The sequence below is a fragment of the Lissotriton helveticus genome, chromosome 1_1 (assembly GCF_964261635.1).
Source record: "Lissotriton helveticus chromosome 1_1, aLisHel1.1, whole genome shotgun sequence".
In the NCBI taxonomy this organism is placed as follows: Eukaryota; Metazoa; Chordata; class Amphibia; order Caudata; family Salamandridae; genus Lissotriton; species Lissotriton helveticus.
In genome coordinates this window covers 1,737,060,612-1,737,084,434 of record NC_136057.1, presented here as the reverse complement: position 1 = coordinate 1,737,084,434, position 23,823 = coordinate 1,737,060,612, and the positions used below count along the sequence as shown (strand labels likewise).

Here is a 23,823-nt window from a genome sequence, read left to right as displayed (position 1 = left end):
CTGATGTTTGTAAATTGGCACATTTACATGCGTTGGAAACTACTAGGGAATCTAGCGGTGCTGGGCCTCTAATGTAAACTGGATCTGTATGGGCAGCTTTGTATTTTTTCTCAATGCGGGGGTTGAGGACTCGAGCCCTGACAGGATCTTTAAATACATCTGTTGCATGCTTAATGACCCCCTTAAGCATTCGCAAAATGGAAGTGGTCCTTTGTGCAGTGTCAAAAGTGTCCAATAGGAAATCTTTTTCCACAGTGTCTGTGTGCAAGGCAACCCCATGGTATTGGGCAGCCCTATAGACTAGTAGGTTAAAACCTATAGTGTCCTCTGGGGTGGAAGGCCAGGAGGGATATACATCATCTGGAGGGACGTAAGGCAACATCAGGGGTGCTATAATCATCCCATGGATTAGGTGACTGAGGGGGACAATTGGTCCCTACTGGGTCATGTGCACTCCTACCTATGTCATCAGAGTCTGTATCTACATCATCATCTGCATTAGGGGATGGTGTAGGAGAATGATGTGGTGGAGGAGGTGGAAGAGGAGGAAGAGTATGGGGAGGTGGTGGAGAATGGACCCTTAATGGAGAGTTTGCAATATCTCTCTTTGGAGAAGGAGGAGGTGCAGGCACCACTAGTGGTCACTTCTTGGAGCTAAGAGTCAGTTGGGCAGTCTTAGGATCCTTTACAAGAGTCTTTTGAGTAGGATCTGGTGTAAAAAGCTCTTCTGTGGAGGGTAGATCCTTCAGTGTCGAAGTTCTCGGTTCCAGAGGTTTTTTCTGCACCAACTCCGTAGCTGGTCTAGGGTCTTTCGGCTTAGAACTGTGACCTTTTGAAATGTCCTTAACCGGAACGTGTTTTTACGGTTCCGGGAGTTTTTTCGGTTCTGAAGCATGGGAGTCGGGACTCTTAGGCAGTTTTTTACTCGGCTCTGAGTGCGGTTTTGACGTCGAAGAGCCAGTGCCAGTCTTCGGTGCCAAGTGCTTGGGTTTTGAAGCGGTCTGCGTGGATGAGGAAGACGGCTTCTTTGTCGGTGTCGGTATGAGATCGACACCGGGAATAGCCTGACTCGAGCCCGAGCCGCATGAAGGCTTAGTAGGCTTCTTTGCTGGGCCCGAAGGCGGGGCGTGGGAAGTTGTCTCTCGGTGTGCACCCGGGCCAGAAGGTGAGGGTGTGACCAAAGCCTTTTTGGAGAGTGTCGAGGAAGGATCGGGGCTGACGAGTGTACTTGCGGCCCATTAAGCTGGAGTGATGTCCTCTACGTCTGAGTCGAAGCATCAGTGGAGCTGGCACTTTTTTCGGCCCGCTGCTGTTCTGGCACGTCGACACCCTCTTCAAAGATGTCGTCTGTGATCGAAGCTGATGAGCGAGCCATGGTTCTTCGAGCTCGTCGGTCCCGAATCATCTTCTTCGAGCGGAAGGAGGCACAAGCGGAACAGTCTTTGGCCTCGTGCTCCGGGGAGAGGCAAAGGTTGCACACCTCATGTAGATCGGTGTGGGGAAACTTCGACCCACACGGAGGACACTTCTTGAATGGCGTCCTTTCCATGAGCCAGAGAGTAAGGCCTAGGTAGGCCCGAAGGCCTTCGTTGACGACTGGAATCGAAGACTTCGAAGTCGTGAAGAGTTGCGTCGATGGGGACCGTGATCGAAACAATACAGTCGAACTGGGTGAGGATTGCGCGCCGAAGGAAATTCAGTTCCAAACCGGAGCGCAGGAAACACATCCGAGCCCGATGGCGGAAAAAAACAATCTGAGGATGGAGCCAATGCCTATGCGCAATGTGGTCCAAACGAGGAGTCACCTATCTCGTGACTTCGAAAGAACTTTTCAGGACAAAAACAAACTGCAAACATCCGGGCCCAACACTAGGTGGCGATCTATGCACAGTGTGTAATCTGCAGCTCAAACGCTTTGAACAAGTGCTTTCCCTTATGGGAAGTGGTACATTTAGCTTACCTGGACAAGTGAAGTAATCCAAGCTATGCAGTTCTATATTAATTTAGAGTATTTATTTATGAATGTATTTTTTAATGTAACTAGAATGTTTTATTTAGTGTTATAGATAGCTGTCATGTAAGTGACAAATGGCATTGTCAACTTAAGTTGCTTGCTTTATTGTCTTGAGCGAGAGTGCCAGGCCAACACTGTATTTGTCTTGGTCTTTATTCTTCACAAACTGAAGTAAAGACTAATCATCCAATGTGGAAAACTACTGTGAATTCTTAATTTTTTTTGATTAACTCAAAGTGATCAACCCGCTTTGTGTGTCAATAAGCGCTTTGTAGAAGTGTCTTTGTAATGGGCTTCCTGAACTCTTCGACCCCAGCCCCTCAAGATAATGACCATTTGGGGCAGACAGCAAATGTTGGTACCAGTTATGCAGAAGGGCCCTTCATGATGACACATTCCCAGAGACTGTAAGTACACACATCACCCAATTTATTTTTAGAAAAACGATGTCCGAAAGATTTCTGGATCCAGTCTCATGCCGGCGGATAAATCTAAGGTAAGGAATCTGCATCTAGATAGAGTCTCTACCAGATAAGGTGTTACCGATGGTAACTAACTTGTTCATCTGTTAGAGACTTCTAGCAACAGATTCCTTATCTTAGAATAGATACTCAATCAATACCTCCCCAGAGAGGAGTCTGCGAAACTGTATCATACTAGGAAGTCCTGCATGACAGAACGAGCAAAGCACCTGTCCCGACGGACCTGACTGTCCAGGCAGTAATGCTTCATGAATGTGTGTAGAGAAGCCCACGTTACTGCCAAGCAATTAACGACGACTGGAACGCTGCATGCTAACGAAGTGGTAGTAGCCCTAGCTCTGGTGGAATGAGCACGCAATCCCTCAGGGGGTTTCTTCTTAGCAAATGCGTGGCAGATCTTAATGCAGAGCATGATATATCAGAAGATGGTCCGTATCTGCGCGGCCTTTCGCTTCTTCACTCCGACATACCCAATGAAGAGTTGGTCATCCACCCAGAACTTTTTTGTGCGGTTAAGGTAGAATGACAGAACTCTTTTTGGGTCCAGTCAAAGTTGCTCCTCTTCTTTAGAGGGATGTGGTGGGGCATAAAAGGTAGGCAGGGTCATGGACTGACTTACCTATCTGAAACGGAGTGACAACCTTTGGCAGGAAGGAAGCTGTAGTGTGAAGAACTGTCTTGACTTGGTAGCTGTTCAGATACGGAGGCTTAGATGACAAAGTCTGAAGCTCACTGACCCTCCGGGCAGATATTATTGCCGCTAGGAAGGCAGTGTTGATGATAAGAAGCCTGAGAGGCCAGTTGTGCAGTGACTCAAAGGGAGCGCCCCTCAGAAATGTAAAGACAAGACTGAGGTCCCACTGATGTATAATGAAGGGCCAAAGTGGAAAATGTTGCAAACCTTTTAAAAACCTATTCACCACAGGGGATTTGAACAAGAATGGTTGATCTGGCAACCACATAAAGGCTGAGATGGCATAAAGATAGCACTTCTAGGTGCCCAAAGCAGAGCCCTCCTGGGCAAGAGGAAGAATACAGAGAAGGACTTGAGAGAGGGGAGCAGAAAGAAGGTCAACCTGTTGCTCTGCACACCATATCACAAACTTACCCCAATGGAAGGCGTAAACAGTCTTGGTAGAGGCACACCTGCATGCCAAAATAACATTGCTGACTTTGGGCGGAAGGTCGAAAACTGTCCACTGTTTCTGCTCTATCTCCACACATGAAGAGGGAGCGTCGATAGGTTCGAGTGGAGAACCCTCCCCTGTTGCTGCAGCAGAAGATCCTCCTGAAGGGGCAGCCTGATCGGAGGACTGATAGCCATACTTAATAGCTCAGATTACCAAACTCTCCAAGCCCAGTCCAGAGTCACAAGGATGACTTGGGCCCAGTCATTCTTAAGAACTCTGGGCAGGAGTGGTGTTGGCAGAAAGTTGTACAGGAGGCCTGAACTATACTCGAGACGAAAAGCGCCTCCGCCTTGGAAACTTCAGCGCATACAAACACTGACATTGAGCATTCTCAGCAGTGGTGAACAGGTCTAACCAAGTCTTTCCCCTCTGCTGAAAGAGACCTTGTACCACCTCCAGGTGGAGACACCACTCATGATACTCTAGGCATCTGTGGCCGAGTTAATTCACCCTGGCACTCAGAGAGCCCATACTGGAGTCCAGAGAACTCGCCAGTCCTGAACAACATGGGATATGCCCTGGTGTTCCAGGCATGTACAGAGACACAGTGCCTCTTGACAAAAGGTCTACGAACTCACCCTGCCCGGTTTGTTGCAGTACCACATTGCAGTGGTCTTGTCTGTGAACATCTGCATTAGCCTTACCTTGATGGAGGGCAGAAAGGCTTTTAATGCCAGCCGGATTGCCAGGAACTCCAGTAGGGTGATGTGGAGTACGGATTCCGCTAGAGACCAGAGGCCTCTGATCTCTACCTCTCCCAGATGGCCGCCCCATGCCAGGAGTGACACATCTGTCATCACTATCAGATTTGTTTGGGGAACCGAAAGAGGTCTGATGTTGTCCTAATTGTGGAGCTTTAACCACCACTGCAGATATTTTGCAGTTCCCTCTGAGATCTGGCCCATGTCGGAGAGATTCCCTTAAGGCTGCGCCCAGTGGAATTTACAGTCCCACTGCAGAGCCCGCATATGCCAGCTGGCATGTCGCAAGCAGGATGCAGGAGGCCATGAGCATAGCAGCCTCAAAATCAGTCCCACTGAAATCCAGAATAGAGGGTGAAATATCAGTATCATAGCCTGAATATCTTGAACTCGCCGTTCAGGGGGATAAGCCAGAAACTACATGTGTTAAGAACAGTTCAGATGAAAGAGAGCATCTGAGAGGGTATCAAGTGTGATTTCAGCACATGGATAGTGAACCCCAGCGAGTGCAGGAGGTCTGCCGTAGTCTGGAGGTGGGAGCCGACAGCCTGGGGTGAGCCAGTCTTCAACAGCCAGTTGTCGACATTGGGGAAGACTGGCACCCCTGATCTCTGCTGATGAGCTGCCAATACCTTCATCACCTTGGTGAATACCTGAGGGACACTGGTAAGGCCAAAAGGGAGCATGAAGAAATGAAAGTGCTTGAGGCCCACTGTGAACACCTGTGAGAAGGTAGGACAGAAATGTGAAAGTATGCATCCTGCATGTACAACACTACCATCCAGTCTACTAGGTCCAGGGCAGACAGGACTTGAGAGACTGTGAGACTTTAGAATGTAATGTATCCTTTTCTGGGAAAAAATTGAGAGGGCACAGATCTAGTATAAAATGCAGGCCTTTGTCCTTTTTGGGCACCAGAAAATAGCAGGAATAACAACCACAACTTAATTCTGGCATCTGCATCCTCTCTACGGTGTCCTTGGCCAAGAAGGCAGCTATTTCCTGGCGGAGCAAGGAGAGATGGTCCTCTGTTAGCCTGTCGCAAGTGGGTGACATGGGTGGAGGAGAAGTCCCAAAGGGGAGGAAGGATCACCTTCAGACAATCTGAAGAACCCCAACGATCCATTGTCATTGACCTCCAGTGGGGCAGGTGATGGGGTATCCTGCCTCCCACTAGGTGCCCACGATAGTAGGAGGGCAAACTAAAGGCAGTTTGGAGGCTGTGGCTGCCAGGGGTGGTGGACTGGCCCGAACCCTGAATGCCCGACCCAACGGGTCTGTGGGTACTGCGTCCTCGGCCATGCAGAGGCCGAGAAGCTTGCACGCTGTGGTGGCTAAGTAGGTACAGACGCAGCTGGAAGCCTTTTCTGTGGCCACGAAAGGAGTGAACGGAGGATTGGGATTGGCAGGAGGGCATGGAGAGGCCCAAAGACCTGGCTGTAGTTCTGCTATTCTTGAAGCGCTCCAGTGCGGAGTTTGCCTGGTCTCCGAGGAGACAGAAGCCATCAAACGGGGAAGCATCCTGAACAACAACTCCGGAACAGCGAGTTCCAGAGTCACGCAAGCTGAACAACGACTTGCCTGAACAACAACTTAGCCTTCACCACGCATGTGTGTGGTTAAGGCTAAGTTGGTCTAGTGTGCGGGATGGGCAGAGTTGAGAGGAGCGCGGACAGGAACAGGACAGGTAGGAATGGATCGGGGGTGGGGGTTTGTGTTAGTTTTTAGGGGGTGGGAGGGGTTTGGGGTAGTTTTTAGCGGGTGGGAGGGGTTCAGGTTAGATTCTAGCAGGTTGGGGGTTTGTGTTAGTTTTTGGAGGGTGGGAGGGGTTCGGGTTAGTTTTTAGGGGTGGGGGGCTTTGTGTTCGCTTTTAGGCGATGGGAGGGGTTTGTATTGGATTTTAGCAGGTGGGGGGAGTTTGGGGTAATTTCTAGGAGGTGGAGGGGTGCTTAGGACTGAGAGGGATAGGGGTGGTAAACATAGCCAAGGATAGGCATTTAGCAAGCATGCTTTTACCACGAAAAATCATGTTAAAGGAATGCTGGTAAAGCAATTCGTGGTTAAGACGCAGTCATTCTAGAAACCGCGTTGTTAAGGTAGGTGTTGTTGAGGAACTCGTTGTTCCGTCATAATATCATCAAAGGTCATGTCCATAAGCAACGTTTGGACTTCCCCAGGAAAGCCAGTCATCCTCAGCCAGGCATGGTGCCGCAAGGCCACTGATGAAGAAACCACTCTGCCTAGGAAGTCAGTCATGTCCAGCCCACATATAATCGTGAACTTGGCTGCATCTCTCCAGTCTGTCATAGCTTGGGGGAGCATGGTCCAGGCCTCCTACGGTACTCTGGGTAGCACCTGCACAACTGAATCCTACAGTGCATGGAATGATGGACCAAAAGGCATGCATTGCTCACAGACCGCAGTGTCAGGCTGGTGGAAGACCTTTTCGGTGGAGTTGTAGGGAATGAGCCAGGATTTACACAGGAGGTGAAAGCTTGGATCCCCATGCATTTCGGGATAGGGTGTTGCGTGAGAAAACTGGGGTCCCTAGGAGCAGGGTGGTGACGGCAGGCAGTCTTGCTGTTCACAGGACCCAGTGTGCAGAGTTTAGACGAGGTCCCATGCAATACATCCTTGAGCGCTTCACTGGGAGTAGGAGGTTAGGAGGGGGTTACTCTCGGCTGAAACTCCTCTGTCAAGACGTTAGTGTAGTAGATGTGTACTTCTACATTTTATCTTCACAAGTTGAAAGAAATTTTCCATGCAACACTTTTTAATGAATAGAAACACGATGGCTGACCAAATCTTATTACAAGCTGCAGACGAATGTTGAATGTCACCGTTATCTCGATTCCAGAAGCATTATTAGTGGCATGACTCATCACATGATTAGATTTTGGCAAGTGTTTTATGGCTTGTGGAAAAATGTTTCTGTTGGAGATTAGCACAACTCCCCCACCGTATAACTTTTCTTACCAGCTCTAGTGCCACTTAACACAGAAGAACTGCAGCCATGTTTCTCAGTCAGTTGAGTGGCAGGCCTGTTGTATCTCTGTTTCAGTTGTATTTCCTTTGCTGAGTCCCCAGATTAACAGGGAACATCATATTTATGCTACATACGCACTCAGCTGCTGCAGTCTTTTAATAAATCGGCTACCATTTTGTCAGCACAGTGAATAACTCTCTCTGTAATTGCATGGCGACCGCATACGAGCTCAGCTGACAAGGTTTTTATTTCCAAGATGAATTCTCTGCCTTTTTCCCCCCATTGCATGCAGGCAAAGGTTGGCATGCATGTTAGGAGAATTTTCCCCAGCTGAGGATGGAAATACAGAGAACAGTATACACCAGAGGGTCCCAGGGACCTTAGACAGCTTACTATGGTAATACTGAAGACCTCTATCCTTTCACTCCCGCAGCTGGGATGCTCCTCTCATTGTAAGTATTGAAGCAATGGGTTTTACAAATTATACACCTGGAACAACAGGGACCCAGTAAACAAAGGGGAAAAGTGAAACATTGTAGAATAACACATTCAATAAAGTATTTCCCTCTCTTGTACCACCACTCTGCAAGTGAAAAAATGAAAGTTTTAATTTGGCTTAATTAGGCGAATATCATACATTGAAGAAAGGCCTAAAGTGCAATAAAACTTGTCGCATTAATTTGTACTGCGGCGCGGGATAGGAAAATTATTTTGCTGTTAGGCCCTGGCTGGAGAGCAGTGTAGACACAAAATGATGCCGAATGGCATGTGTCTCAAATTTCTGAACACTCTGCTCAGTGCATTGAGAAACTAGCAAAATATATAATTTAAATCAGTAATAATACTGGGCCTCTGTGACCTTCCTGACTCCACAGAGGGAGGGGGTCATCCCTGTGACGTCCTTGGCCGCCCACATCAAGAAACAAGATACAACTTCAGAGTTCTCCGCTCATGATGAAACCCTCTAGGTGATTTTATATTGGTACTGCTCTTCATCCCTTCGCCTCAGCAAGTCTGGTGCACAGTGTGCAATGTAGAAGCTTGCACTGCTCCATAACACTGAAAAATTGAATGACCACTTTCTGCCTGATATATGCTTCTCCACTGTAAAGCCACTTTACTACAGCATCAGTCCAATGTTCGAGGTGAGGAGTGGGTGGTTGCTTGCCTCCCTTCTCTTCCCCCTTCTGTTGTCGTTATTATCTCCTGTTCACCCGTGTTCCCCCGCACACCTCCCCTGGCATTGCTGACCCGTATCACATCCTCAGCCCTGTTGTGGCGTGTCTTACTTAATGAGCTCTTCTCATTTTTGCTTGCCCCTTCTCCTAGTGCCAGAAAAAAACGTGTTAGGAAGTGGCCAGCACAGGCAGGGTCATTTCGCTTTTTTCCTTAGCATTGACAAAGCAAATAGGTTGGCATCATGGCTGAAAGTAAAAAAAGAAATTTAAAAAAAATTATATGATGCTGTCAACGCTAGCCTCGTCATAGCACTTTTTCACCCACTTTCAGACTAAAAAACATTGATAGTCAGAAGAACTTGCATAGGCGAGACCTATTGGCTTTGTCAATGCTTGTTTTCTTTTGCAATGGGGACGACATTTTGGGTTCTTTCATTTGACCTTTAGCACCTCTTCGACTTTGAGCATCGTCACAGTCTTCCTCTTCGAAGACAGTCGCTTCCTGTACTTTGCCTCATTGGCCATCGCCCATTCCCGATCGTCATTTAGCTTCAAAGCAGGCTCAGAGAGTTTGCCTCCTGCAGTGACCTTGATCTTTGACCGGTGAGGCTCTTTTTGCATTTGCCACCCTTCAATCATCAAGTGCCTCTGTCCATCAACTGTTGTTTTTGCATTTGTCACCCCGAGTGGGACGAGTATGCTCAGACGTGGGTCCCGTGCTCACTACGCCACTGGAGTCAAGCTATCCTGGCTGATGACAACTGATAGCCAGAAACTGGTCCTAGGATGCTTGATTCCGGTCCAGGGAAGAGATGGCTTGGCAGTTCGGGCTGACTGTTCCCATGAGGCTATGGGTCAAGGCTGATTTGCATATCGCCATGTCTGAACTGGGGTGGTGTGGAGTGCAAAAAAACGATGGATTTAGGCCCAGATCTCTGTACTGGGGTGAATGTATGACATTGTTCTGCAATCTGTCCATCAACTGTTGTTTTTGCATCGACCACAATGAGGTCCTAAAGTCTGTTGCTGTTAACTCTGCCCCACTGAGTGTGTGTATTGTTACCTTTTGGTGTTTCTCTTCGATGCCTTCTTAGCTTCTTCCAGCCTTTAGAGGTTGAGGACTACAATATTGGACCCCTCATCGTCCACAACTCTGTTTCCTTTGTTTTCCTCTTCATCACTGGACAGGCGAAGGTCCTTGAGTGAAGTCCCCTTCTGTGCTGCGACTGAATCGTCACGTAGTGTTCACAACTCTATTTCTTCCTGACCTTCATGGTTTTGGGTAGAACTCTGTGCATGCCTCACAGACCGGAGTACCTGGCCGCATTCTTTTTTTTGGTGAAAAACAGTCACACTGGCGTTTAATCCATATTTTCAGTATGCCTCGTTGTTCTGGTAACTTTTGCTCAGTTTTCCAAACTTTCCATTGACGATCCACTGATGCAACACCCCAACTTTCCTGGAGCTGCTCCTTTTTGCTTAAAGATCCAGTAACGGAAAAGAAAATCTGAAGATGGCGACCATTCAAAAAAAGCCTTCCCGATGTGCATCTAACATCAAAAGGGGAGGGACATACTATTAAATGGTGCTTGATGATGCCTATGCAGGACAAACAAAACACTACAGAAAGATAATTCTGGACCCAACCACTAGATAGCAAAATGATGCACAGCATGTCAATGTAGAAAAGATTAATGCTGCAAAACTACACACGACTTACAAGTTCACCTATAATACATTCGTAGTGGAAATATTACCTTTTGGGAGAGGGAGTGGTGGTAAACATGCTTTCCTATCTGTATTTTGGTGATCGCATAGCAAGGGACAGTAAGGGTTACTATTAAGGCATGCTCTTACTCTCCCAGCAGCTCGCCTGTATCTTTATCCAGCAGCCGAAGGGTGGAATCCAAACTGGCAGCCAGGGAGCACTGTCCATCCTTGCTGAAGCTCACACAGGTAATAGGGCCTGGAAGCAGAAAAACCAGACAGTCACTCATGGGCAGCAGTACCTGAATACTCATGAATATTCACACAAGAGGCATCCTGGTAATACATCATCATTACAAGTCTCTTGGCTACAATACAACATGAACTTACTTCCAACATAGTCTGCACACATCTCCCCCATGCGCAGGTCATAGCGCCGCACCTGCCCATCTACAGATCTATAGAGTAAAGAGGGCAAACAAGGTGTTAAATGGGCAACAAAAGAAGCTGTTTGAAGAATTCAAGATCCTACACTTGCGACACAGGAGTTGTATCAGGAGCCTTCAGTGCAAAGCGTTAAAATGAAGAAAACTGAACTATCCACTCTACTCCAGAGAATGGGTCAACTTTAGCTGTTACTTTCTTTAGGGATTATCCTTGCAAAACAAGAAACTGGAAGGAGTTGTTGCAATTATACAGAGACATTGATTAGTACCTTCTGAACGAACTGCATCCCATCGTAACTGGGAACATTGCATATATGCATCCTTGCGAACAATGAGATGAGGGCTCAAATCGTAAGTCGAACAGTCTAGGAGAACTGACTTAAATTCATCTGATTGAGATATGGTCCAATGACTAACCTGCACCTGTAGGACTAGATTGTCTGAGTTCTTATCCCAGCTTCTCAACCTCCACTATAACTGTGCCCTCCTGTGCACATCTCTGTACATCTCTCAATCTCATTTCTCCTTTCTGCTGAAACTGAAAGCGTTCAGAACCGAGTTTTTCTGAATAACAAACAAATGCGTTGTCCTCCTTCCTACCTACACAATGAATCATGCAAAGGTGATTTTCTTGTAAGCTTTTTGCCTCCAAATATAATCAACAGACCTGCTGACAGTAAAGCAAGGTAGCAGCCTGCAGCTAGCTCACCCAGACAGGATCTCGTGCTCGGACACCTTGATGCTGGATATTCCATCTTTCGCTTCGTCCATGATCTGGATAGGATCTGGCCTGCGTGAACGACAATCCCAGCACCTGATGGTCGAATCAATGGAACCTGAAACATAAAGCATATCATTAAGATTAAGACTGTGCACTTACCACCTTTTCCCCAAACACACTTGCATGAGTGCAAAGCATCCTAGGTTTCTTTGGGAGTCATTTTACAGATTTTTGGGTGGTCTGAACAGCCCACCTGCCAAAACAAGTTTACCGGAGACTCGGCATCGCATTTTCACCGAAAGTGGCCCCACAGAGACAGCAAGAGCAATTTTGGGGAACAATTATTGCCACGTAGACCATCTAGCTATAGCAATTTGCTCAGCTTAAAGTGTGCACTGATGTGTCTCTCCAGGCAGGAAAAATAAGCACTGGAATGCTGCGATCAGGGCCGGATTGCCCGTAGAGGGCACTAGGCATTTTCCCAGTGGGCCGGTTTTGGACGGTGTGGGACGGTTTTGGTACAGGCGCCCCTTTACCAAAAGCAGCCACCCCCCACTCCCCTGCAGTCGGTCAGACTTAATTCCCAGGGTCGGATTGCATTTCCAGTCCGGCCCTGGCTGCGATGTGGAGGAAGTGTTTTCGGATGTTCTTAACTGGCAGCCTTGGGGGTGGATGGGCCTCAATCCTTGCAATTCAGGTGGTTCTGTGAAGTCTAGATGAGACAGGGAACTGTGGATTTGGCTGGGCGGTAAAACTACTGATTTACAGCGATTTTCCAGGTTCACAAAATCCTGTATGTCCTTCTTTTGTTTTAGACGGTTTATCCCCTTGCCCACACAACCTTTCTGCATCTGTACCCTTTCTGTAACTTGGAGCAAATTCATGTTTCAATTTCCACCATTTAAATTACTTTATTGTTCCAGGGAAGTGGGCACCTGGGCATGAGGAGAAGATGGGCTAAGATGACAAGTTTATGTCATGCAAATCAGTAAACAAGTGAAAACATTTCAACTGAAGTGGGTTTAGTTAAAAAGAGCCTCTGGATAAAGGATGGTTTAATGTAGCTAGAAGACGCCTTCACCGCTTACAGGCTCATTGTACCAAGGTGCTGTAGAATAGGTGGACTTCTTTGTAAATGAGATTATCATACCCAGGGTACCAGCTTGTGAGCTTTCCTTTTTCCCAGTGCTACCTATGTGTCCCTGTGGGATGAAGATCTTTAACTCTTCCAGTACCACTTGTAGCTGCAGAGAACTTGCAGTATTCAAACTAAAAGGACCTCTTCTCTTCTGCTGTCAGTAGTAATTATTTGGCTTGCATCTGCTTAAGGGTTGGCATTATTTAAAGTGCGAGTATTTAATATGTCACTATATGGAACATCACAACACTAGATGAGACACAAGGCTTATCCAAGAAATCCACACAAATAATCCTTAACCATTCAATGCTTTTTCCCCCCTTCCTTTCCAGAGTGAACACCAATAGTGAATGCTATGACTAGCCTTTTTTTATTACATCGAAGTAAAAGCGCTACATCTTTAAGGCGTTTTTTTACAAAAAAAGCAAAACACCCAAAATTAAAAACTAATTACGAAATTAACAATGAAAAAGACGAAACTTCTAATGATCCAATCATGTGGAACTTTTATATGAAGATGGTTTTCAGAGTTTTAGAGTGCGAGAATTAATTGGCCTGTTCCACCACCTTCTGAACTTAAAATACTCTTCTGGTCAGAGAAATTCTCTATAATGGAGTATCTTACTTCCCTCCTCTTAAACAAAATGTATGATTATCACAATGGATTCCCTTATTCTTTAATCTTCGCTTTGTATTTGCTTTCGGAGATGACCACCAGGTGCTCTGGGTCAAAGACCATTTATTTCTAAATACAGACATAATTTATAAATGGCCGCCAGAGTTTCCATGAGTTACAATGCACCCCACTGCCCTCTGCCTGAAACTTAGCCATACTTCCCTCGATAATCTAATACTCCACGTTTTGTAGGTGCCTCTACCCAAGAGGACTGGTTGCCTGGCACATGTCACATGGAATAGCACATCATAGCAGTCTGTGAAGCTGCCTGTTTATCTTCTCTCAGACAAGCGTACCAGTTACCTGTTCTTTTGTCCTGTACCTGTTGAGTACAATGTCTGAGAGGTGTGTGCCAATCTGTCCTTCAAAGAAAGAACCGCTCTTCCTTGTAGCCGAATACCCACAGGAAACCCCTCAATCCTGCGATATGATCTTTTCCCTACCCCTTACTTACGCAGAGCCAGACATATTTAATCATATATCTATTTGTGCTTCAGCTGGCTATTTGCAGAATCCGTGTCCATGTTTCTTGAAAGAGGCTTCCTGGTGCATGGGTCCAATGATCTGATGGACTATCTAATGCTTTGACAAGAATACCCCCGAAGTGGATGGGAACCAGTGACCGGTTACTGCAGTTTCCGTGTAATCCATCTGGACAAGAAAGATTTTGCAGCAGAGGGTGACAGCATGGTAGACTGCTGAGGTGCACTACCAACAGAGGGTAGGGAAGGGGGATTGTTAAAAGTCTGGCTTCTCTGAGCTGTACATGGGCGTGAGGGACAGGTAGTCATGCAGGTCTGGCATCTTATCCTTGAATGCAGAATACAAAGGGTGATATGAAATATCTGTCATGTACTTTTGTTTATTTAGCACTGAGGTGGGGATGGCAAGATGAGATGGAAGTTTGTGTGGTGGGGTTGAAGCACCCAGGGGCGCACACACACAACACACCTCGCAAGCACAAATGCCAAAAGACCCACATTAAAGTGTAAAGGGCGCAAGCAAAGCCCCCCGCCCAACCTCTTTTTTTCACCTGCTCACTAACCTCAGCATTTCAAATGCACGTCTGTACATGTGACGTTTTAGCATAATTTTCCTTTCAACAACCATAAAACAGAAAATAGTACAAGTCAAAACAACCAGCTCAACGCTTGTGATGCCAAAAACCTTCAGCAGCACCAATGGGTAAGGGGGGGGGGTGAAAAAAGGGTATTAGGACTCAGAGCCCAGCTGGACTTCTGCCCCTCTCTCAAGTGAACCTTCAATGGTTCATCTCACCCCAAGCCCAATTTACTGCCACAGGGCAGCCGCTGAGCTGCCACTGCCCTTGTCGGGAACACGCCACTGGTAGCCATACTCCTCATCATTGTGAAGAGTATTGGTCTTCTACGTCAGGTGTTTTCCCCTTTAAATGGGGACATGTTTAGAGTGACAATGGGGTGATCTGGGTGCTGTTTCTATGGTGATGTCCCAGCCTACCACCATTAGTGGGCTTTGCTTTAAAGGCAACCAGAACTGACTTCAAGTGTTTGCCTTGGACTGGGTTGGGTTTCTGAGGTTTTAGTCTTCCTCTGGCTTACCCTGCCATTGTACTCTAATCTTTAATGCTCTCCCACTAAAGGTTCATAGGCTCAGCAAGCCCAGATTTCATGGTAGAATATGTTTACTTCTATGGAACATCACAGAACCACGACCATCAACTGTACATGAGGGATGCGTGTGTTCGAGTAGCCTTGAAAGGAAACGAACAGGGCCTATTCCACGGCCATCGTTTGCTCTTCTGAAATTTGGAGAGCCTTCTTTTGAACACACACGAAATATTCCACCTCTTTATTTACCTGTGACCAGCAAGGTGTGAAATGGCAATGGAAAATCCCAAGGTTCTACGGATACCCTCTGGATTTCTGTACTTGATACCGTGGCCGATTTCCCACCCACTTCGATGTTTTTATAAGATAAACATGCGTAACTATCACCTTAGCTATTTTGTAGTGGCCTGCCTTTGGCAATGTGGATTGCAATACTTTCGCCTCTGGATGATGAAAACGTGTCCATTCTCAGCTGTGGTGAAAATATCTTTCTTTAACTTGCTAATAATAAGAGTTGTACACCAGAAACAGTAGCAGCCAAGGAGTCTGTGCATACTTTCTCCAACTGTTTTCTGCTGTTCTGCTGTTTTAGGCATTAAAGGAGCTGGCCCAAAAAAACAATAGATGCATTTTTTTGTCAATCTGCAATTTCACCTCCTTGTTCAGAGGATAACTGATACCTTGGTAGATTTGCTTGACATCTTACAAAATGTCTTTAAGTTCTCATATGGGCACACATAGGGCAAAGTGGATTAAGGAAAGCTCTTCGGCAGTGCTGTAAGAAGGCTGGGTGGCAGCTAAATCATTATTTAGCTAATTCTCTCTATGATACAGAGGGGCACATCTCGAGAGTGCAGTAACCTCGAGTCCTGGCTTCAGTTTCACTGAGCTGAACTGTTCCTGTGAGAGGACACTGACTGATGTCTAAGCTCCATCTCATCAAGTCCTTAAACAATGACTAAAACCACAAAGGTGGCTTCAGAATCACCTTCACTTGCACTAGGGGATGATAGCGGTATATTTGTAAGTCCACAGAGTATGCAACATTTATTAGAACATTGTAATATTGAGCTCTCTACTGAAGACAATGGAGTGCTCCAGGCTTCGAACGTCCGGAAGAAGCCTGGAGCATCAACAATCCAATGTTGTTGTTCACAGGTTTTGCTGTGAACAAAAGCCTCATGAAGCCAGAGAAAATGTAAATCCCCTTGGGCTCACTGAGGCCTTTATTTTATTTGTTAGAAAATTCTGCCCTCTAGTGATGGAACGTTTAAATAGCCTTATATCCCGCCGTAGCTGGGCTATACCGGCCATTTAAGGCCCGCACCCTTGTTAATGCCCTCGCCTTCGGCTCTGGCCTTTAACGCTGGTGCAGGCCTTTAATGGCCGGGATAGACCGCTACTTCAGGAGCTCCACTGTAGTCAATTGAGTAGCTCTGGGCTTATAATGGCTAGTATAAGCCTTATGCTTAATGTTTGTCTTCCTGTTTCTCCCTTTTAATTTATAACATTCTACCCTCAGTGGGTTGAATGCTCTACGAAACCTTATTGCCCTTGTGCCTCGGGCTGTACCAGTTGTTAAAGGTTCTCACCCTCGTAATAGGCCCTCGCCTGCAGCTCGGGCCTATAACTCAGGTAAGGGGCCATTAACAAGCGGTATAGCCCCACGCACAAGGGCTTTAAGGCTATATTAGGTGACAGTCTTCAGGACTGTGGACATTCTCAGTGTGATTCATCCCGACACATGGAGCATGAGCTCCCCCTCCTGTAAATAGAAACCCCTCGCACCAGCTGTAACATGGGTTTGCTTTTAGCATGCTTTCTTTAATTTTACTTTTGTCCACTAGGTTTCTCATGTATCACAATTCTGATGCAACACTGTCAGCTCTTTTACCCTGACCTGCAAAACCGGCCTCCATGTGAATTGCCATGGTGTGTGACAGTTCTTGGACCAACCCAGACTTTTAACTACATCCCTGGATCCCTCAAGATGAGTCAAGTAGTCTGACAAACACACACAAACAGTTTATCCATATAAAAGGACCAGTAGAAAGGTGAGAAAGAAAAAAAATACAAATCTATCTGTTCCTAGTCAGACCACTCCTCCCCAGTATAAATGAAAGAAAAAAAAACGTTGGGATTGATGGCTACTACATTTGTCATTCTTTGGCCGGTTCCAAACAAAAACAAGCATTGGAAAAGCCAACAGGTTTCTCCTATCCAAGAGCTATTGGCTTTGCCAATATGTTTTAGCCATGTTGCAAGCGAGCTTAGCGGCTATTCAGCATGGGTAAAAGTTAGTGGGGTAAAAGACAGTGGTGCAGAGTTGAATGTCATAATGTGGAGTGTTATGGAGTGGCATAGAGTGGTGAAGAGATGAGAGGAATGGAGTGTTATGGAGTGGCGAGGAGAATTATGGAGGGAGTAAAGTGGAGTAGAACGGAGTGGCATAGTCTGTCCGAGTGGAGTAGAGTTTTGTGCAGTTGTGTACAACTGAGTTGAGTGGCGTAGAGGGTATTACGTAGAGTGTTGTAAAGTAAAGTGGCGGAAAGCAGATTAGATTGTAATAGAGTGGAGTAGTGTAGGAAACTGGAATAGGAAAGTGGAATGGCAGAATAGAGTGAAGTAAAGTGCCATGGAATGGTATAAAGGGAGTTCCATAGAGCATCGTAGAATGGAGAGGTGTTGTAGAGTGGCATAGAGTAGAGTAGTGTTGAAGAGTAGAGTGCCATAGAGTGAAGTCGACCTTAATGGAGTAGAGCGTCAGAGTTGAGTATCATAGAGTGGAGTATTGTAGAGTACAGTGGTGCAGAGTGGATTGCGTAAAGTGCATTGGTTTTGAGTACAGTACAGTGGTATAGAGTTGAGTATTGTAGAATACAGTGGTGCAGAAAAGACTGGCGTAAAGTGCATTGGTTTTGAGTACAGTGGTATAGAGTGGAGTATTGTAGAGTACAGCGGTGCAGAGTAGATTGGCGTAAAGTGCATTGGTGTTGGTGTAAAGTGCATTGGTTTTGAGTACAGTGGTATAGAGTGGAGTATTGTAGAGTACAGTGGTGCAGAGTAGATTGGCGTAAAGTGCATTGGTTTTGAGTACAGTGGTATAGAGTGCATTGACGTAGAGTGGCATAGAGTGCAGTGGCGTAAAGTAGATTGTTTCAGAGTTGAGTGAAGTGGAGTGGTTCAGAGTGTATTGGTGCAGAGTAGAGTGCAGAGGAGTAGAGTGGAGTAGAGCACAATGGTATAGAGTGCAGGGGTACAGAGTAGAGTGGGATGTTGAGTTCAGTGGCAGGGAGTGCAGTCTTGCAGAATAGAGAGGCACAGAGTGGGGTAGAGTACAGAGTTGTAGAATAGAGTGGCAGAGTGCAGTGGTGTAGAGTGGCATAGCGTGCAGTAGCCGAGAGTGGAACCTTGCAGAGTAGAGTGGTATGGAGTAGAGTGGCACAGTTTAGAGTGTAGTGTGCAGTTGCGTTGAGTAACGTGGTGTTGAGTGCATTGGCATAGAGAGCAGAGGTTTAGAGTAGAGTGGCGTAGAGTGGTGCTGAGTAGAGTGGCACAGCACAGAATGCAGTGACAGAGTGTAGTGGCATAGCGTGGAGTGGTGTGGTGTAGAGGGCAGGGGCATAGAGTAGATTGTTCCAGAGTATCGTGAAGTGGAGCGGTGCAGGGTGGAGTGAGGTAGCATAAACTAGTGGCATAAAGCACAGTAGCATAAAGTGGTGCAGAGTAGAGTGACGTAAGTGGAGTGGCGCGGCGTAGAGTGTGGTGGCGTACAGGAGATTGTTTCAGAGTAGAGTGAAGTGGCATAGAATGCAGTGGTAAAGGGTAGAGTGGAGCGGTGAAGTATAGAGTGGTGTATTGGCAGAGAGTAGAGTGGTGCAGAGTAGAGTAGTGAGGCATAGAATGAAGGGGCGTAGAGTTTCACCAGACACCAGTAGTGTTATAGCTGGGCTTGGTGATAGGTCATGGTTTCAGTGAGCATATTTACCTATTTTATTGTTGACAACGGCGAGGGCACATCCCCCAATCTTTGTGTGTTCGATTACAAATCACAAAGCCAAAGGTAAGCAATGGGCGGAATGCATTCCTAGGTTAGCTTTCTGAATGCCCAAGATGTCTTCGGAAAACCAGACAACTGCGCTGTCTGGTAGGCTTCGACCTAAACAGAGGGATGTATGTTCTATTTTAACATTCAGTTGGTTAGACAGCCAATGGAGTGATCCTATTAAATACATTCTATATGTTCTTATAAGAACACGCAGTCTCGTTAACAATTGCAAATAGCATGTTGTGGCTGCAATAAGTAGGTTGAGCATATCTTTTACATATTAAGCTCGAGTTGGGGAGGGGGCAGTTGGGGGGGGCAGTTGGGAGGGAGTGCGGTGCTGAGGAGAGTTGTGTACCCATCATAACACAATCCTAACAAAGTGTGTATATCTATTCCCCGGAAAAGGTTATGCATACACCTAAAACCAGAGAAGGGCCACGAAAAATACAAGTTCACCAGGGTGCACTAAAGAAAACTTTTAGACATGCAGGTTAAGGCTGTGGGGTTCATTACCTGACAGTATCACCGTTGCTTCCTCGTTGAATTGCACACAGTTCACCTTCTGTTAGAGAGAAAAGCAATGTTTTAGTAGTATTTTGTCCCCTCTCCATCAACATAGAATGTCAGCTGCATATGCTGTTGTACATCACATACATACGCTACACAATCCTGCCATCTAGTGTTGGGTTAAGACTGTAACAACTTCTTCACTTTAAACCGTAACTTTGTGCTTCGAGGTGGACTCGCTCGCGTAGCCGAAACTTTCAATACATCAAAATTCAAAACACGGACTTCGGCACCGAGGAGCATTTTTTTGCGCCATCGGGTCAGAGATAAAGTCTAGTGCTTAATCTTCAGAGGTGTGTTGCGTCCGAAAAAATAAAACAAGGTTAATGTGGGGAATTAGAAAGGGGCTGAAGCTGGAGAGCACCTTAAGCTACATACAGCACATCGTCCGACTCAGCTGGGACTACAAAATTAACTAGACACATTGGATCAACACACAAATAACCTTCACATTCTGAACGCCTTCTAGGTCCTTTGAGAATGATTTATTTAGGCCTGGGGTGGGAAATAGGCCATTTAGATTGTCACACAAAGTTGTCACAATCTGACCAGCATCGGGTATGTAACCTGTGCCTTCGTGTAATTTACAGTGTAGAACACGGTCACTGTGATCGTAAGCGGGTTGGAGACTCTTCTCCATCGCCGTCAAAAAAAGAATAAAAAAAAAGAAAATAAATAACATTAAAAAAATTGCCAGACGGGTGAAGAAATTGTAACTGAAGGTAAAAAATTAATTTCAGAACGCGCGCACGCTGCTCTCTCGGTGTTGCCGAAATGGCATTCTGCAAAATCAATAAGAGCGCCACTTCACATTGCCAGGCTTGGTCACACATTCGCTGGCTCCTCCCTGAAGCACAGCAGTACTAATCAGATTTGTCGTTTGAGGCCATCAGTTTGTTCTGCCCGCATGTTCAGGAGGCCCCTGAAAAGGCAGGGCTTTAAATGGGATGAAAAAATTCTGCCCCCTATTGACGGAACGTTTAAATAGCTTTATATCCCGCTGTAGCTGGGCTATACCGGCCATTAAAGGCCCACTTCCTTGTTAATGCCCTTGCGTTTGGCTCGTGCCTTTAACGCTGGAGCAGGCCTTTAATGGCCGAGATAGCCCGTTACTGCGGGCTATATTAGAACGCTGGAACTTGGGGGAGCTCCATTCAAGTCAACTGAGTAGCTCCAGGCTGTTAATGGCTAGTATAAGCCTTATGCTTAAAGTTTGTCTTCCTGTTTCTCCCTTTTTAATTTAGAACATTCTACCCGCAGTGGGTTGAAAGCTCTAAGAAGCCTTATAGCCCTTCGGCCTACGGCTATACCAGTTGTTAAAGGTTATCACCCTCGTAATACGCCCTCGCCTGCAGCTCAGGCCTATAATTCAGGTTCAGGGCCTTTAACAACCGGTATAGCCCCAGGGACAAGGGCTTTAACCCCTTCGCAGCTGGGCAAATTCCCATGCTGTGCTGGGGGGCGGGCACGCACAGTGCCCCTGTGCTCATGACGAGGTCAGTTCGTCATGAGCCATGGTGGTCGTGTGCTCATGACGAGCTGAGCTCGTCATGACCACACCCGTTTCTTTAGAACGTTCGCACAGCAGGGAAATTAGCCCAGCGTGCGAGCGTTCTAAAGGTCATGACATCTCGTCATGAGCACACGAGCACCGTGGCTCCTCAGCTCGTCATGAGAAGCGAAGGTGTTAAGGCTATATTAGTTGACAGCTTTCAGGGCTGTGGACATTCGCAGTATGATTAATCCCGACACATGGAGCATGAGCTCCCCCTCCTTAAAATAGAGGACCCCTCGCACCAGCCATAACATGCGTTTGCTTTCATTTTCCTTTTGTCCACTAGGTTCCTCCTGTATCACAATTCTGATGCAACACTGTCAAAGGGGTGTGGCCTATGTAATTAAGGGCGTGGATTAAGAAGACAAACTAAAAATCTGTGCTTAGGATAGTGTACATCACGACTGCTATTTTACTGTTTCTGTAATTGCTTCCAGGCATATAATACAAGTAACATTACACCTGCAACAAGTCAGGACTATAGACTTTGTCAATGGGTCTTAGTTGCATATGATAAATAAGCAACAACTACGCCTCCATTGTATATTACATTGAAAATATTTCAGTCCTGAAATGATGAGACTTTGAAAGTACTAGAACAAGTCTCTTTGAAGTTGCATCAAAGACAGCGAAGGGCAGTATTGCTGCAGAGCTAAGATTTTTTTCCCCCCGTAGGGTGAAGGCAAAAATGGATAGCCTGATATGGACCTGTCTCGGCACCTGCTTTTTAGAACTGCCCTGCTGAGCCCAGGCAGGTCCCGGTCCCGGCTGCCAGGTCCACTGGTGTCCTTCAATAGCACCATTCCAATTATGCCAATAAACACAGTGAAATGCACCCCTAAAGAGGACAGTGCCCAATCTTTTCCACACCAAGTACAACAGCGGCAAACTCCAGAAATAAAGTCCCTTCGGAAGAGAAAGATTCAAGTCAGCAATGAAGGTTAAGCTAGATCATGAATACGCAAAGTTTCCGAGCAGCCTAAATGTATGGTGTGTGGGGGCACCGAGGGCCGCGTTTATGCCAGCAGAGTGTGACTCTGGGAGGGAAGTGGGCATAGAGGGAGCGAAGAATGTACATGAGACGGACTGTGAGCCACACACTTATTTTGAGGGTTTAACTCCACAATGCCCTTTAAATTATGCCACTAGCCTAGTCGATATTACTCTTATGTTGTACCTGTTGCTCTCCCTCTAGCGCGCCCTGGTGTAATCCTTCTTTCTCTGCTTGGTTTGCTAAGGCGAGTCAAGTGTACAAAGGAATCACCTGGATTACTGAATCGGAATGAAAAAATCTTAAAACTCACATTCATCTCAGACCTCAATCTCTAATCTTTAAGCATTAAGAGTGCTTCGAGTCTGGCCCAGTTCAGGTAGCAAGTTCTATAAAAATCCTTGACAAAGACTCCCCCAACAAAGTGTGCAATTCACGGAGGAGGATAGACACAAACACCCAACTGTCACCACTCAATGTGTCACAGTAAGATAAATGTGGGTATGTCTCTAGGGGACTTGACATTTATTCCTAGCTTTCCCACTTTGCCAAAATATGCTACTAGTGAATTTCATTTAAGGGCACTGTTAGATCTGGGGGTCTCTATTTGGCAATGGTATTCACCTTTGTCCAAATAGGGACCCTTACTTCTAAGTAAGGATAAGGGGATTACAGTCCTGGATAACCTCTGCTCACCCCCTTGGTAGCTCGGCACAAGCAGACAGGCTTATCTCAGAGGCAGTGTGTTAAGCATTTGTGAATATACACAATAATACAGTGAAAACACTACAGATGGACAGAGCACAGGTTTTATATAATAAATAAGTAGTCTTTATATAGACTTAACACAAGACCACAAATGACAAAAATCAGCAATACTATACTTAGAGATGACTTAAAGATGATAAAACGTTGCTTAGTTCAAGTTGACGATAAATGCGACAAAGTTCTCAACAAAGTACCTGGATGCGTAATGCAAAGTAAACAAAAGGCTTGCAAAAGGGGAGGTGCGTCGGTTCTGTGATCTGGGGGAGAAGATGCGTTGTGCTTCAATGCTTGCGCAGAGTAGGGGATGCGTCGTGATCCTTACCGGTGCAGAGCTGATGCGTAGATTCTTGGCCTGCGGGCCCGTTGCGGTGCGCAAGATGGCGCCTTGATGCGATGATCCGGTTGCGATGCGAGAAGATGGCGCCCTTGACGCGGCGATGCGAGGATGATGCCTAGACGCCCTGGCAGCCTAGCGACGACTCTGTACTTTGGAGCTGCGACAGGCACTGCGACACGCTTCTCCAGTGATGCGAAGGCAACTCTCACGATGGCGTCATGCTTCTCCGGTGATGCGACAGCAGACAGCTTCGATGAACACACGCTTCCAGGGAGATGCGTCCAGGGCTCGCTTCTCCGGCGATGCGATGATTTCAGCTGCGGCGGTGACACGCTTCCTCTCGATGTGTTGCGCTTCCAGCTCCCAGCGACATGCAAATGTCTGGAGTTGAGAATTCCCAGCAAGGAAATTCAGAGGGGAGCTGGAGGTGATGTCTTTTGTCCATGAGACTTCATCAGGAGGCAAGCACAGTTCAAGCCCTTGGAGAATATTCTGAAGATGATGAAAGTCCTTAAAAAGTTCCTTCTCCTTTCCTTGGCAATAAAGCAACCACTGCAGGCCAACCCAGCAAACAGCACACTGGCAGAGGGGCAGTAAAACGCCTGCAGCTTCCTTGGTTCTTCTCCTTGGCAAAATGGTTCTTGTTCCAGAAGTGATTTAATTTCTTAGGATCAGGGTCCCAATATAAATACCCCAAAATCCTTTGTTCTCTGAAGGCAGAGAGGCCTC

The 23,823-nt window shown here is 46.5% G+C and overlaps 1 protein-coding gene across 1 annotated transcript in view; it reads right to left on the bottom strand.

Moving 5' to 3' along the window:
* Positions 1 to 23,823, bottom strand: part of WDR83 (WD repeat domain 83) — a 253,276-nt gene that overhangs the window by 105,338 nt on the left and 124,115 nt on the right. The window contains exons 5-8 of the mRNA XM_078689201.1: positions 19,390 to 19,438; positions 11,414 to 11,540; positions 10,649 to 10,716; positions 10,409 to 10,517 (exon numbers count right to left, since the gene is read on the bottom strand). Coding sequence (XP_078545327.1) covers positions 10,409 to 10,517; positions 10,649 to 10,716; positions 11,414 to 11,540; positions 19,390 to 19,438 — 353 coding nt within the window. The remainder of the gene's footprint in view (positions 1 to 10,408; positions 10,518 to 10,648; positions 10,717 to 11,413; positions 11,541 to 19,389; positions 19,439 to 23,823) is intronic.